This window comes from Mustela erminea, chromosome 5, assembly GCF_009829155.1.
Source record: "Mustela erminea isolate mMusErm1 chromosome 5, mMusErm1.Pri, whole genome shotgun sequence".
Taxonomy (NCBI): Eukaryota; Metazoa; Chordata; class Mammalia; order Carnivora; family Mustelidae; genus Mustela; species Mustela erminea.
In genome coordinates this window covers 45676872-45691157 of record NC_045618.1, presented here as the reverse complement: position 1 = coordinate 45691157, position 14286 = coordinate 45676872, and the positions used below count along the sequence as shown (strand labels likewise).

The 14286-nt window shown below is 39.8% G+C and overlaps 1 protein-coding gene across 6 annotated transcripts in view; it reads right to left on the bottom strand.

The window, feature by feature from the left end:
* The window catches only part of TRIP4 (thyroid hormone receptor interactor 4), a 67976-nt gene that overhangs the window by 22336 nt on the left and 31354 nt on the right, over positions 1 to 14286 (bottom strand). For all 6 annotated transcript variants that reach the window (XR_004285702.1, XM_032342832.1, XM_032342834.1 and 3 more), the window contains 4 exons: positions 13177 to 13303; positions 10429 to 10616; positions 4626 to 4750; positions 2437 to 2528 (listed from right to left, as the gene is read on the bottom strand). Coding sequence is in view for 5 of the 6 variants with exons in the window: in XM_032342832.1 (XP_032198723.1) it covers positions 2437 to 2528; positions 4626 to 4750; positions 10429 to 10616; positions 13177 to 13303 (532 nt within the window). In the remaining variant the exon portion in view is untranslated. The remainder of the gene's footprint in view (positions 1 to 2436; positions 2529 to 4625; positions 4751 to 10428; positions 10617 to 13176; positions 13304 to 14286) is intronic.

Here is a 14286-nt window from a genome sequence, read left to right as displayed (position 1 = left end):
TAGCATGTTAATGGACCTGCAAAAGTCTGCAGTAAACAAACACATTTATTTGATACAAATTCATTTTCCAAATACATGTGTCCATAGACAACCACCTCCCCCGTTTTTATGTCTCCAGAGAACACTTATGCATGGAATAGTTTGGGAAACGCTAGTCTAGAGCTATTACTCCTCAACTTTCAACTCATTATTACAGAAATGAGAATAAGGTTTGTAAAACAGGCTAGGTAATCACATTTCTTACATCATAGAACCCTAGGTTAGGGACAGGCAGATTACCAAAGAGGCTTCAGACATTTTCTAAAAGGCAGCCAAACACCAAAGCTATAACTTTTTAAAGATCCTTACCTAATACATAATTTCCAAATAGGTCTACTATCAATTCTGAATACATTCTTGAGCTACCCCCAAACACAGAAAAGAAACAGTGGGGGAAAGCCCCAGAAAAGCTGATCATAGGGAAAATGGGTAAGGGATTCCTGTTTAATGAAGCCTACTGGCTTCCGGTGTTTGGGGATATTCTAACGTCATACATTGGGAAATTCATAGGGAGAGCTGCCAGGACTTCCAGCTGGGAACATATGGGAGGATTCCTATATTTCTCTGTGCAGCCCTCACTATCCTCAGGATAAAAGACATAATCTAAGCTTGAAGAGGAGTATCATGCTGACCTGAAAGAGAGGTATCTTTGAGAAACAAAAAAGATTTATTTTGTTAATTAGATTTCTAATTCCCATAAACTTGCTATACTCCATAGGCTAGGGTTACAGTTTCTATCCTTCTCTACACAAACCTGTGGCAGAAAGAGGATAGGCTGTCTAGTGATTGAAATCATTTGACCTTATATCAGATGGTGATTTGCTTGATCAACAAATAAGAAAATAAAGGAAGGCCCCTTACCAAACCCCCCACCCACACTGCCAGATGCTCCTGAGTTCCCATTCAGAATGCAAATGTCCTAAAAAGAAAATATATTAATAACATATTAAGTCATACTAAGCTATTAATGACTGTGAGAGTCTTTAAAACTATAAAGTCTGGGGCACCTGGGTAGTTCAGTTGTCTAAGTGTCTGCCTTCAGCTCAGGTCATCATCTCAGGGTCTTGCAATTGAGCCCTGCATTGGGCTCCCTGCTCAGCTCCCTGCCTCTCTGCCCCTCACTACCCCCAGCTCATAGGTTTGCACGCACATGCTCTCTCAAATAAATAAAATCTTAATTAAAAAAACCAAACCTTATAAAGCCAATACCAATGTATGGAATTTTTATAATTTTTACTTCTAGACTGAAAAAAAAGGAGGGGGCTGGGGAGGGAAAGGAAGAGAGCAAAGAAGATCCTAGAAAAATGGTGAAAGACCCACAGGGGCATAGGCACAAGAGTGTGGAAAACAACCACATGTCTATGGTTTGCCTAAGTTTGGACCAGGTAATAAGGGCAGAACCAGAGGCGAGGGATCAAATTCATGCCAAAATGCATGCAGTATACTCATATACATAAAGTAATCAAAGAGGACTGAGGAGGCAATCCACAAGAAAATGAAAGAAAACTAAAGGGATACTAACTATTGGTTAAAATCTACGAGGAAAGGGTAGGGAGAGTAAGATAGAGAAGAACAGTTTGTATAAACGGTAATAACAATATTGAAAAGCAAATAAATCTGGAAAACAATTTACTGAAAAAATGAAACTGAAGAACATTTTCCTAGGCACAGTGGTTGCCTAAAACAACTGTTCAAAGAACAGGAAAACCATATTGTTAGATAAGATGCTTCAGGCTCCAAGGATAGACTTTCCCATTCTGATTTTTGCTGGTCTGAGTATAAATATAAGGCTCTAAATCAGTTCTCCAATTAAGCTAAAGTCCTTCAGCTCCCTCTACTGTTCAAAAATGAACTCTAGTTATGTCAGTCCAATTTTTAGTGATCAAAATAAACAAAAATATATACCTATATACATGCATGCACACAGGTGCACACACACTCTCTCTCGCTCTCTTAAATATACCCCAAATATGGCATAGTCCAGGAAATCAGAATTCAAGCATACCTGCTTATCATGAATTCTCTGGCATTCCAAAATAACAAATCTTATCATTTCCACCATCTAACTGAAATAATTTAAGGGATAATGGAGGGTTTCTTTACCAAAAGCAGCAAAGTTTTACGAAAGGATAAGGACCCTATACTCTTTAGCCTAGTTGGGGCAATAGTTTGTCACGCAGAAATGTACATGCATCAGAAACCAAAACATCACTAGTTTTTCTGTTTCTGACCTGATCCTTTCTCTTTCCAGTATTTCCCTATGAAAAGATTATCCTCACAAGTCTGAATTCAGTTGCTAACACCTTACTATCTCCACGATATTCTGTGTTGAAGGATCTACAAGTCAACTATGGTAGCAAACCAAGCATGTGTTCAAGAGAATCACTCTTTACTCACCTGATCCTTAAACTGCTTCTGGGACAAGCAGTCAATGAGGTCCACACAGCCCAAAAGACAACCTGATGGATAGTCGTTAGGAAATTCCACATCTGAATCAAGAACAACAGAAGGATCATATAAATTTCCTTTTCTGTGACCCTGAAACTGCCCAATCTGATTCCAATTCTGAACAAATCACTTTCTCTCTTATGTATTTGTAGACACGGAAAAAAAAATGATGTTTTTATTTAGCACAACTGTTTGTATTTTAGCAAAAAATTTAGTGAGTGGCTGGCTTAGTCCACTATCCACATCCTAAGCTATTAAAAAAAATTGCCCTTACACCATCAAAGTTCAAGGACCCTATAACTCCAAACAAATCAATTCCACCTATACTCAGCTGGACTAGCTTTGAATTTGGTGGTGATGGGTTTTGGAAACAAGCTATAGGTGTGAAGAGAAAAACCAAAAAAATACAGGAATGACAGAAGATAGGGAGTTAGAAAAAAAAATAAGACAATACAAATTTTTTTTTTTACTTTTATTTATTTATTTGACAGAGATCACAGGTAGGCAGAAAGGCAGGCAGAGAGAGAGGAAGGGAAGCAGGCTCCCTGCTGAGCAGAGAGCCCGATGCGGGACTGAATCCCAGGACCCTGGGATCATGAACTGAGCCGAAGGCAGAGGGTTTTTTTTGTTTTTTTTTTAAATATTTTATTTATCTATTTGACAGACATCACAAGTAGGCAGAGAGGCAGGCAGAGAGAGAGGAGGAAGCAGGCTCCCCACGGAGCAGAGAGCCCGACGTGGGACTCGATCCCAGAACCCTGGGATCATGACCCAAGCCGAAGGCAGAGGCTTTAACCACTGAGCCACCCAGGCGCCCGAAGGCAGAGGTTTTAACCCACTGAGCCACCCACGCGCCCAAGACAACACAAATTTAAAACAAGCCAGTCATATCAGTCAAAAAGAAAAATGTGCTTTTAAGAAAATATGAACTTTTGATTCCTAAAATTTTGGTTTCCTAAAAACTTTTAAGGGTAGCTCTGTAATTATCCTCTCATTCTACCTTTAAAACAACTGTATGAGTTAGATAAGAGGAAGAAAAACAAGACACCTAAAGGTCAGAAGTGGTTTTTAGGATCCAAACTTGATGTGCTTGGGATGACTTCCAAAATACACTGCTTAAGTCAACCAACTCTGACCTGTCCAAATCCCACAGCAGATATCTATTTGGGTCACTCCCCCCCAAAAATTCTTACTGTGGTTGTTCTTCCCAATCTAAAGATCCCAGAGTTTATAGTAGTCATTTTGCTCTCACAATTTAAAAGAGAGAGAGAGAGAAGGAAAGAAAGAAAGAAAAAGGAAAGAAGAAAGAAAGAAAATAAATTTCCTCAGATGAAATTAAAACTGACTCAAGTCAGTTAAGCATCTGATTCTTAATCTCTACTCAGGTCTTGATCTCAGGGTTGTAAGTTGGGCTCCTTGCTGGGTGTGATGCCTACTTAAAAAAAAAAAAAAAAAGAGGGGCGCCTAGGTGGCTCAGTGGGTTAAGTCTCTGCCTTCGGCTCAGATCATAATCTCAGGGTCCTGTGATCGAGCCCCACATTGGGTTTCTCTGCTCTGTAGGGAGCTTGCTTCTCCTCTCTCTCTGCCTACTTCTCTGCCTACTTGTGATCTCTCTGTCAAATAAATAAATCTTAAAAAAAAAAAAAAAGAAAAAAGAAAAAGAAATTAAAACCAGTTGGTCAATATCTGGTGTTAGGAACTGTTATTTTTCTTTTCTTTTCAAGATTTTATTTATTTATTTGACAGCAATCACAAGTAGGCAGAGAGGCAGGCGGTGGCGGTGGGCGGGGTGGGGGTGGGGAGCAGGCTCACCGCTGAGCAGGGAGCCCGATGTGGGGCCCGATCCCAGGACCCTGAGTTCTCGACCTGAGCCAAAGGCAGAGGCCTTGACCCACTGAGCCACCCAGGCACTCCTGTTATTTTTATTTTCACTGGATGATGAATTAATGATTTGAACAGCTATCTATGACCTGATAGCTGTTCATGAAACAAATATACACAAAGATAAAAGTCCCTCTCATACCAACTCACCCAGAAAAAATAAAATCATAGGAAGAAGGAAATGAAAGAAGATGAACATCAACAACAATGACTTCTCTCCATCAAATAATACTGAAAGGAGAATATACAGGTGTTACCTTTCCCACGAAGAACACGATATGTAGTCTGGAGTTCTGAGACTTCTTGAGGGGAGGGTCTTTTGGCTGTGGCTGCGATCCAAAGTCGTCCTCTATGAGGAGTGTACCAGCTTCTTCCCTCCACCCTTAAAACAATTACAAATTGAGAAGGAAGGGTTTAAATTCTAGTATCCCAGTGGATCTCATTTAAAACAGCAAATCTGGGGCGCCTGGGTGGCTCAGTGGGTTAAGCCGCTGCCTTCGGCTCAGGTCATGATCTCAGGGTCCTGGGATCGAGTCCCGCATCGGGCTCTCTGCTCAGCAGGGAGCCTGCTTCCTCCTCTCTCTCTCTGCCTGCCTCTCTGCCTACTTGTGATCTCTCTCTGACAAATAAATAAATAAAATCTTTAAAAAAAAAAAAATAAATAAAATAAAATAAAACAGCAAATCTTCCAGTTGAACCAAGAGATCTATAGAAAGTATTTCACAAAGAGGGGTATTTTGTGTGAAAAACATGTAATACCCTTCACTAGAGTATGAACCCTGTTCTCCAGCTTTTCCTATCATCAGAACAAAGACAATTCGGGCATCTGGGTGGCTCAGACGGTCAACTGTCTGCCTTCAGCCCAGGTCATGATCCCAGGGTCCTGGGACTGATTTCTGTATTGGGCTCCCTGTTTAGCAGGGAGTCTACCTCTCTCTCTGCCTGCCGCTCCCCTCTGCTTGTGAGGGTGCTCTCTCTCTCTGACAAATAAATAAATAAAATCTTAAAAAAAAAAAAAAAAAAAGAGCAAAGACAATTCATCTCTTTCAGGTCCTACTTTTTACCTGATCTCTGTAACTCAGAATAGCTCTCAGTACCTTTCACTAGCCTTGGAACTTCTACCACCCAAATCTTATTTTTTTTTTAAGATCTTATCTTTAAAAATATTAATAATAAAATAAAGATTTTATTTATTCGAGAGTGAGTGAGAGAGAGAGAGAACATGAGTGGGGCAAGGGCAGAGAGAGAGGGAGCAGCAGACTCCCCACTGAGCAGGGAGTCCAATGACATGTGGGGCCTCAACCCTGGGACTCTAGGATCATGACCTAAGCTGAGGGCAGATGCTTAACCAACTGAGCCACCCAGGTACCCCCAAATCTTACATTTTCAAGGTATCTAAGTTGTGCCACAAAAAAGGAAATCCTTGCTCTTCTCTGAGTGAAAAGCTAACATTTTCTTGGAAGCTTAGTTAATCGTTCTCTAACCTAACAGAAAAAACCTCACCAACACATAAATCTCTAAGAAGAGTACTTTTATAATCATTACTTAATAGAATTTAAGTAAATGAAAATACTTATCATCTTCACTCTTTAAAGTATAACCACTTTCAATTATATTTTCTAAGTATTCTATAAAGGATTATGTTCTTTGTAGATAATTAAACAACTTGACTAGTTCGAAAGAATCTTTAAGTGGAATAACAATGCATTCAAAAGAATTTAATTACTCTCCAAGAATTATAAAAAGATGTTCCTGGGGGAGGGGGAATTGGGCAAAATGAGTGAAGGAGAGAGGGAGATACAGGATTCCAGTATGGAATGAGTAACTCATGGGAATAAAAAGCAGTTATTTTTCTTTTCATTATTACAAGGATATTGTAATAGCAGTAAAATGGGAAACATGTGGTGAACAAAGCATAATGTATAAACTTGTCAAGTCACTAAGCTGTACACCTAAAACTAATGTATCACTGAGTGTCAAGTATACCCAAATAAAAAAGAAAAGAAAAAGAAGAAAAAGGATGTTCGTCTTTTGGTTCCAACCAAATGAAGTAAGTACCTTGATAACATACCCCTATTACAAAATTCTTACAATGGAAAATAGGGACTTTCTCACATCCTTCATTTTCCAATACAGATGAAGTGAAAGAGTGCCAGACACAGAGCAGGTGATCAATAATACATGAAGAATGAATCATTAGCTTTCTTCTCTCCACACCGAATCACCTGAAGGGTTATTGGGAAACCGGTCTCACAAATGTGGCAGAACCACCCATTTTATTTCAGTGGGAAATAACTTATTGTGGGCAGGATGCTGCTCATCTGTTCTTTTTAGTAACAAAATCTGAAGAACACAGATCCAAAATAGGATGAGAGAAATGTAGACATTCTCATTGTCTCAGCAGAAGGCAAACTGTTTAGCTTTCTACTTTGGAAGATGGAAAAGATAACCGAATTGTAGAAAACTGAATGAGAAAAACACGTATCTGAGGGCCCAGCTGCTCTGAAGCAGAAGCAGATTCACACACATTTGTTCTTTTTTTTTTTTCTTTTTAAATTTTATTTATTTATTTGTCAGAGAGAGAGCAGAGGCAGGGGAGTAGCAGGCAAAGCAGCCAGGGGAGAAGCAGGATCCCCACTGAGCAGGGAGCCCAATGTGGGACTCAATCCCCGGACCCCAGGATCATGACCTGACGCTTAATCGACTGAGCCACCCAGGTGTCCCTCACACGCATCTGTTCTAATGACACTACACACATGAACTATAAAACAATTACAAGCCAAAGCAAGAAGGCCTGACCTTCAAGAGGGGAAAAAAATGGTAATGAAGGAGGGAAGTCACAACTAATAATGAAAACACCAAAGTAGAAATGACTGATCCTAAATGCCAAAAAAAAATTTTCTTTCAGAAGAAAAATAACTGAAGCTTACTCAGTAAGAATGGAAAAAACACTCTGAAAACTTGAACTCTAGTTCCATCTCTGCTGCAAACAAGCTTTTTAATTCAGAGAAAGCTACTTTATCTTTGCTTACCTAAGTGCCTTCATTTGTACAAGATTATAAACTGGCCTAATCTCTTTCATAGAGCTACTACTTTTAAAACTGTAAAAAGCTATTTAAATATAAGGTATTACTGGGGCGCCTGGGTGGCTCAATAGTTAAGCCTCTGCATTTGGCACAGGTCATGGTCCTAGCGTCTTGAGGTCAAGCCCCCCATCCGGCTCCCTGCTTGGCTGGAAGCCTGCTTCTCCCTCTCCCACCCCACCCCCCGCCCCCCGCTTATGTTTCTTCTCTCGCTGTGTCTCTCTGTGTCAAATAAATAAAATCTTTAAATAAATAAATAAATAAATGGTATTATTACTATTATGAGTTAGGACACTGCCTAGGAATAATAAACTCTAAAGGCAAAATAGAAAGGGAAAAAAAAGATATCTGCACCTCTCACATTCATTGCAGCATTATGTACAACAGGCAAGACATGGAAACAATCAAATGTTCACTGATGGATGAATGGATAAAGAAAATGTGGTATATATGCACAATGGGATACTATTCGGCCATTTAATTTAAAACATGGATAGAGCTTGAGGGCATTGTGCTAAATCAGACAGAAAAAGACAAATACTGTATGATCTCACTTATATGTGGGATCTGAAAAAAAGCAAACTCATAGATACAGAGACCAAACTGGTGGTTGTCAGAGGTAAATGGGTGAAGATAGTAAAAATTTTCAGTTATAAGGTAAGTAAGTCCCAGGGAAGTAATGTACAGCTGGTAACTACAGTTAACAATACTGTATTATATAGGGGCGACTGGGTGGCTCATCTGCCTTTGGTTCAGGTCATGATCCAGAGGTCCTGGGATTGAGCCCCACGATGCACCCTCGCTCATCAGGGAGCCTGCTTCTCCCTCTCCCTCTGCCATTCCCCCTTGCTGCTCTGTCTCTCAAATAAATAAATAAATTTAAAAAATACTTGGGGCGCCTGGGTGGCTCAGTGGGTTAAGCCGCTGCCTTCGGCTCAGGTCATGATCTCAGGGTCCTGGGATCGAGTCCCGCATCGGGCTCTCTGCTCAGCAGGGAGCCTGCTTCCTCCTCTCTCTCTGCCTGCCTCTCCATCTACTTGTGATTTCTCTCTGTCAAATAAATAAAATCTTAAAAAAAAAAAAAAATACTGTCTAGTATATTTAAAAGTCGTTAAGAAAGTAGATCTTGGGACGCCTGGGTGGCTCAGTTGGTTAAGCGGCTGCCTTCGGCTCAGGTCGTGATCCCAGCGTCCTGGGATCGAGTCCCACATCGGGCTCCTTGCTTGGCGGGGAGCCTGCTTCTCCCTCTGCCTCTGCCTACCACTCTGTCTGCCTGTGCTCACTTGCTCTCTCTCTCTCTCTCTAACAAATAAATAAATAAAATCTTTAAAAAAAAAAAAAAAAAAAGAAAGTAGATCTTAAAAGCCCTCATGTCAAGAGCACCTGGGTGGCTAAGTTGGTTATGCATCTGCCTTGGGCTCAGGTCATGATCCCAGGGACCTGGGACCAAGCCCCATGCCCTGCAGCCATTAGATTCCCTGTTCAATGGAGATCCTGTTTCTCCCTCTCCCCACCTCCCCAGAATAAATAAAATCTTTTAAAAACAAAAAGAAATTCTCATGACAAACAAAAAATTTATAACTATGTGAAGTCATGGATGTTAACTAAACTTATTGAGGCAATTTTAAAAAAATATATATACTTCTATATCAAATCATTATATTGTACACCTTGAACTAATATGTTATATGTTAATTACATTTCAATAAAATTGGGAAAAAGCGGGGCACCTGGGTGGCTCAGTGGGTTAAGCCTCTGCCTTCAGCTCAGGTCATGATCTCAGGATCCTGGGATCAAGCCCTATGAAGGGCTCTTTGCTCAGTGGGGAGCCTGCTTCTCCCCTCTCTCTGCCTGCTGTTCTGCCTACTTATCATCTCTCTCTCTGTGTCAAATAAAAAGATAAAATCTTTAATAAAATAAAATAAAATTGGGAAAAAAGGAAAAATGAATATGTTGCAATGATAAAGTGAAAGAAGTAAAACATAATATATATTATGGTCTCACTGTATAATAATTTGCACAGGAAAAAATATAAGTAAACCCTCTAAAATGCTAACAGTAGCTGTTTCTTTATTTTTCTTTTTTTAAAAAACGATTTTATTTATTTATTTGACAGAGAGAGAGCACAAGCAGGCGGAGTCGCAGGCAGAGGGAGAGGGGGAGGGTCCTGGGATTGAGCCCCACATCAGGCTCTCTGCTCAGCGGGAAGCCTGCTTCCCCCTCTCTCTCTGACTGCCTCTCTGCCTACTTGCGATCTCTGCCTGTCAAATAAATAAATAAAATCTTTAAAAAATTAAAATTAAAATTAAAATTAAAAAAAAAAAAGGGAGGTACGACTGGGTGGCTCAGAGGGTTAAGCCTCTGCCTTTGGCTTGGGTCATGATCCCAGTGTCCTGGGATCGAGCCCCACATTGGGCTCTCTGCTCAGCTGGGAGCCTGCTTCTCCCTCTCTCTCTGCCTGCCTCACTGTCTACTTGTGATCTCTCTCTCTCTGTGTCAAATAAATAAATAAATCTTTAAAAAAAAAGGCTTTCTATAAAGATGAAAAAATGGTACTCTATTCTTTGTTATGATTAGGATTCTTAGTTTTTCTAAACTCAGTTTTTTTAAGCTATTCAGTAAAAACACTACTACCAAATCAATTACATGAATATATTGCTGAAAGTGAAGAGTATTATAAATAATCACTAAATTGGGGAAAATGAATTCTAATCCACATTTTTTTTTTAAGAGAGAAACAGAGAGGTTGGGCGGGGGTGAGGGGGAGAAGGATAGAGAATCTTAAGCAGGCTCCATGTCCAGGATAGAGCCCAACTCGAGGCTCCATCTCATAACCCTGAGATCATGACCTGAACCAAAATCAAGAGTCAGATGCTTGACCAACTGAGCCACCCAGCTACCTCCCTAATTCATAATTCTAAATCAAGCTTATGTCACTATAAAATCTTCCACTGCCAAGATTCATTTCTATCCTTACCTTTTGATCCCTCTGACAAGCAGAGAGGCCCAAGGCTGATGCATAGAGAGGCACCAGCCACCATCAAAGCCTTCCTGAAAATCTTGGTCCTGGATTCGCAGCTGGTGCCGATAAGAGTTGAATTCTAGTTGTGATCCTGCTGAATGGAAAGCCTTCTTCTGTGAGGCTGCACCTGTCTGGTCTATCCACTACACAAAAAAGAAACCAAACATACAGTTTTGTCTGACAAGGAAAGAACATGGGGTAGATATACAAAATGAGATGAATGCTTATAATGAAGAAATCATACTGGGCACAGTTTTCTTAAAGTTTATACCATATTTATCTGAAACAAGGCCAAAAAAGGTAGTAGGTTTTAAGATGATAAAATCTGGAGTTAGTTTAGATTTCTTAGCTTTTGGCTTATTTGATAATTTATTGGGGGGAAAAACTAGAATAGTAGTTTAGAGATTCCAAACAATTACTTAACTTTTAACAGTTTTAGTTTTCTCAACTATAAAATGTGGGTGTTGGACTAAGTTAATCTCTAATAATCTTTCTGTAATAAAATTCTATGATTCTAATCAACTGCATCATATCTTAATAAAATAAACATTTATTAATACTTGACTATGTGAAGCACATAAAGTATAAAAAAGATACAGTTCTTTCTTTCAAGGAACTTATAATCCTAGTAGAAGACAAACACATAAATAGCTATCCAAAATCTAAAGCAGAATAGAGTAAATATTACACAGGGATAGAGACCTTAACTGCAAATACCCAGGAAAGACTCATCCTTTATGGGGCAAATAAGTGGTTTCATAAACATGTTGGTGTTTGAACAATTTTGAGGCCCACATTCTCTGTTCTAGTTCTACTACAGTTCTAGTTTATATTACTGGTTTCTCTATTCCCACAGCCACTTTCCTAAATTAATCTCTTATATTTCTATAATACTGTTATAGACCTTAGTAACTGGTCTCCTCATCTGCTGCCCTACCAGTGTTATAACATTAACCTGGCTCCTCATTATCTCCCCACTGCACTACTGCAATAACCTTCTTAGGAATTTCCTTGCTTCTAGTCTTACTCCTCTCTCCAATCTGTTCTCTATATAGGCATGGAAGTCATGCTAATCTTCTGCTAAAATCTTTAAAGATTTCCCTTTGCTGACTATGGAATAAAACCAGACTCCTCAGCATGAGACATAAAGGCTTTCACGGTAAGATGATGTCTACTGTACTGGGTTGAGTAGTATGCCCCCTAACACTTATGTCTATCCAGAACCTGTAAAAGTGACCTTATTTGGGAATAGTCTTTGCAGATGCAATTAAATTAAGATACGGTCATGCTAGGTTAGGTTCAACCCCAAATCCAATGACTGGTGCCTTTATAAAATGGAAGAACAAGGCCGCCTGGGTGGCTCAGTCAGTTAAGCAGCTGCCTTCGGCTCAGGTCATGATCCCAAGACCCTGGGATCATGACCTGAGTCATGGGTTTGAGCCCCGCATCGGGCTCTCTGAGCAGAGAGCCTGCTTCTCCCTCTCCCTCTGCCTGCTGCTCTGCCTACTTGTGTTCTCTCTCTCTGTCAAATAAATTTTTAAAAAATTATTACAAAATGGAAGAATACTTAGAGACAAAAACATACAAGGAATAAGGCCATGTGAAAATGAAGGCAGACATCAGAATGATGCAGCTACAAACCAAGGGACACTCAGGGACACCAGAAGCTTAAGAGGCAAGGAAGTGTTTGGAGGAAGTGTGTGGCCCTGCCAACACCTTGGTTTTGGTTATCAAACTGTGAGAAAATAAATTTCTGTTGTTTTAACCCAATTAATTGTGATACTTTGTTACAGTTGCCCTAGGAAACTAATATACCTACTAGTCCATCTTTTTTTTTTTTTTCATATTAACTTTTATACTTAATTACTTCTGGTTCTAACAAATCTACAATGCTCCTAAGCTGCTGAGCCTTTGGTACATGCTGTACCTTCCACCTGGAATTTCCTCTTTAGATTCATCTCATTTGAAATTGTTATTCATCCTTTAAGTCTTCTCTCAAACACTATTTCTTTGGTGACTCCTCTAGTGCATTTATGAACTCTTTCTTGAAGTTCTACTCTATGCACATGTGTCTGTCATTGCAATTATCTTTTTTAATTGAAGTACAATTAACATATGCAACTATTTTAAGGAATTCAAATTATAGCTTCCCTATAAAAGCCTCTTTTATTCTCAACTGGAAGTACTGTTTCCCTCCCCTGGGTTTCCACCATACTTTATTTAAATTTCTGTTAGTATTAGAGCTGCTATGTAATCTTTTCCCCTACTAATCTATTAGTTTCTTGAGGATAGAAGCAGTGTAACAGTCAGTTTATCACTTACTACTATGCTTGCACATAGTAGATGCTCAATGTATGATGGAAAAAGTGAATGACAACAACAAACATTTTAATTTAAAATACCATTCCACGGGATTACCCATATTCTATAAAAGGCAGAGAAAGAATATTAACAAAAGGACCATGGGGTTATTGTCTAAAGATGTTACTTTTAAAAACCCTCTCTTGGAAAATACTAGGAAAGTAATACAGGTCAACTTGTTAGAAGTGCTGAAAAAATTGGAAAAAACTGGGGCCAGAAAATAAGGTTGGTGGGTGTGTTCAAAGAGCAAATTAGTATCTAAAGCCTATGAAACAGGCACACTTGGAGAAGTATCAGGGCCCAAACTTCTCTCATTACCATCTAGAAAAAAGGATCACTAACCTGGGGAGGGGACTGGTAGAGGTTGGGATTCACCAGAACTCCCAAAGGCTCATCAGAAGATCTATTCAGTTTGGTCAATGGTTGATTCAAGGTTCCATTGGCAATTGCCTGTATTGTCTCATCTAGTCTGTGATAACAAACCAAAGGATGCAATAATTGGTAATATTCTTTGCTCAGAATATCCTTACTTACCACATCATAAAATCCTTCAACAATGATAAAATTTGAAATTCAAAGAGGGGTCCATGGATGATCTTCCCTATCCCCACCACAAACTTCCTTCTCTTCACTCCAAGAACCCTAAGGAATATGAGTTAGTAGAAGTTCCAGAACATTAAGAAAATAGGTAGGGCATACTACAATCATTCATCTGCATAACAAGATCACTAAAAATGCCAAGATAAGAAAACATGCATAGAAATAATCTGACCCACAGAAGAGTATTCAATAGCAACCTATTTACTCAACACATTCAATTACTCCTCTGCCCACTCAGAAGTCCCTGTCTACTTCTCCATGCTGATCTGGATTCTATCCTTGCTTCGAGGCCCAGAGGTTCTAATGAGGCACTCTACTGGCCCAGCACAAAAGTTCTTACTCCTTTTTCTGAAGTCCTATTAACACCTACTAATTAAACAGTCACGGAACCTGCCTCCTTAGTGCAGTAGGCAGCAGGTCAGTCTCATAAACAGTCACGGAATACATCCCATGTTATCCTGTGCCTATGGTGTTTGTTATTTATTTTGGCTCTAAACTCACAAAAGAATGTGATCATTATTCATTTAAAGACTGTAGAACTGGGGACGCCTGGGTGGCTCAGTTGGTTGAGCGGCTGCCTTCGGCTCAGGTCATGATCCCAGCATCCTGGGATGGAGTCCCACATCGGGCTCCTTGCTCCGCAGGGAGCCTGCTTCTCCCTCTGACTCTGCCTTCCACTCTGTCTGCCTGTGCTCACTCTCGCTCGCTCTCTCTCTGACAAATAAAAAAATAAAATCTTAAAAAAAAAAAAAAAAAAAAGACTGTAGAACTGGGATGCCTGGGTGGCTCAGTGGGTTAAGCCTCTGCCTTCGGCTCAGGTCATGGTCTCAGGGTCCTTGGATCCAACCCCGC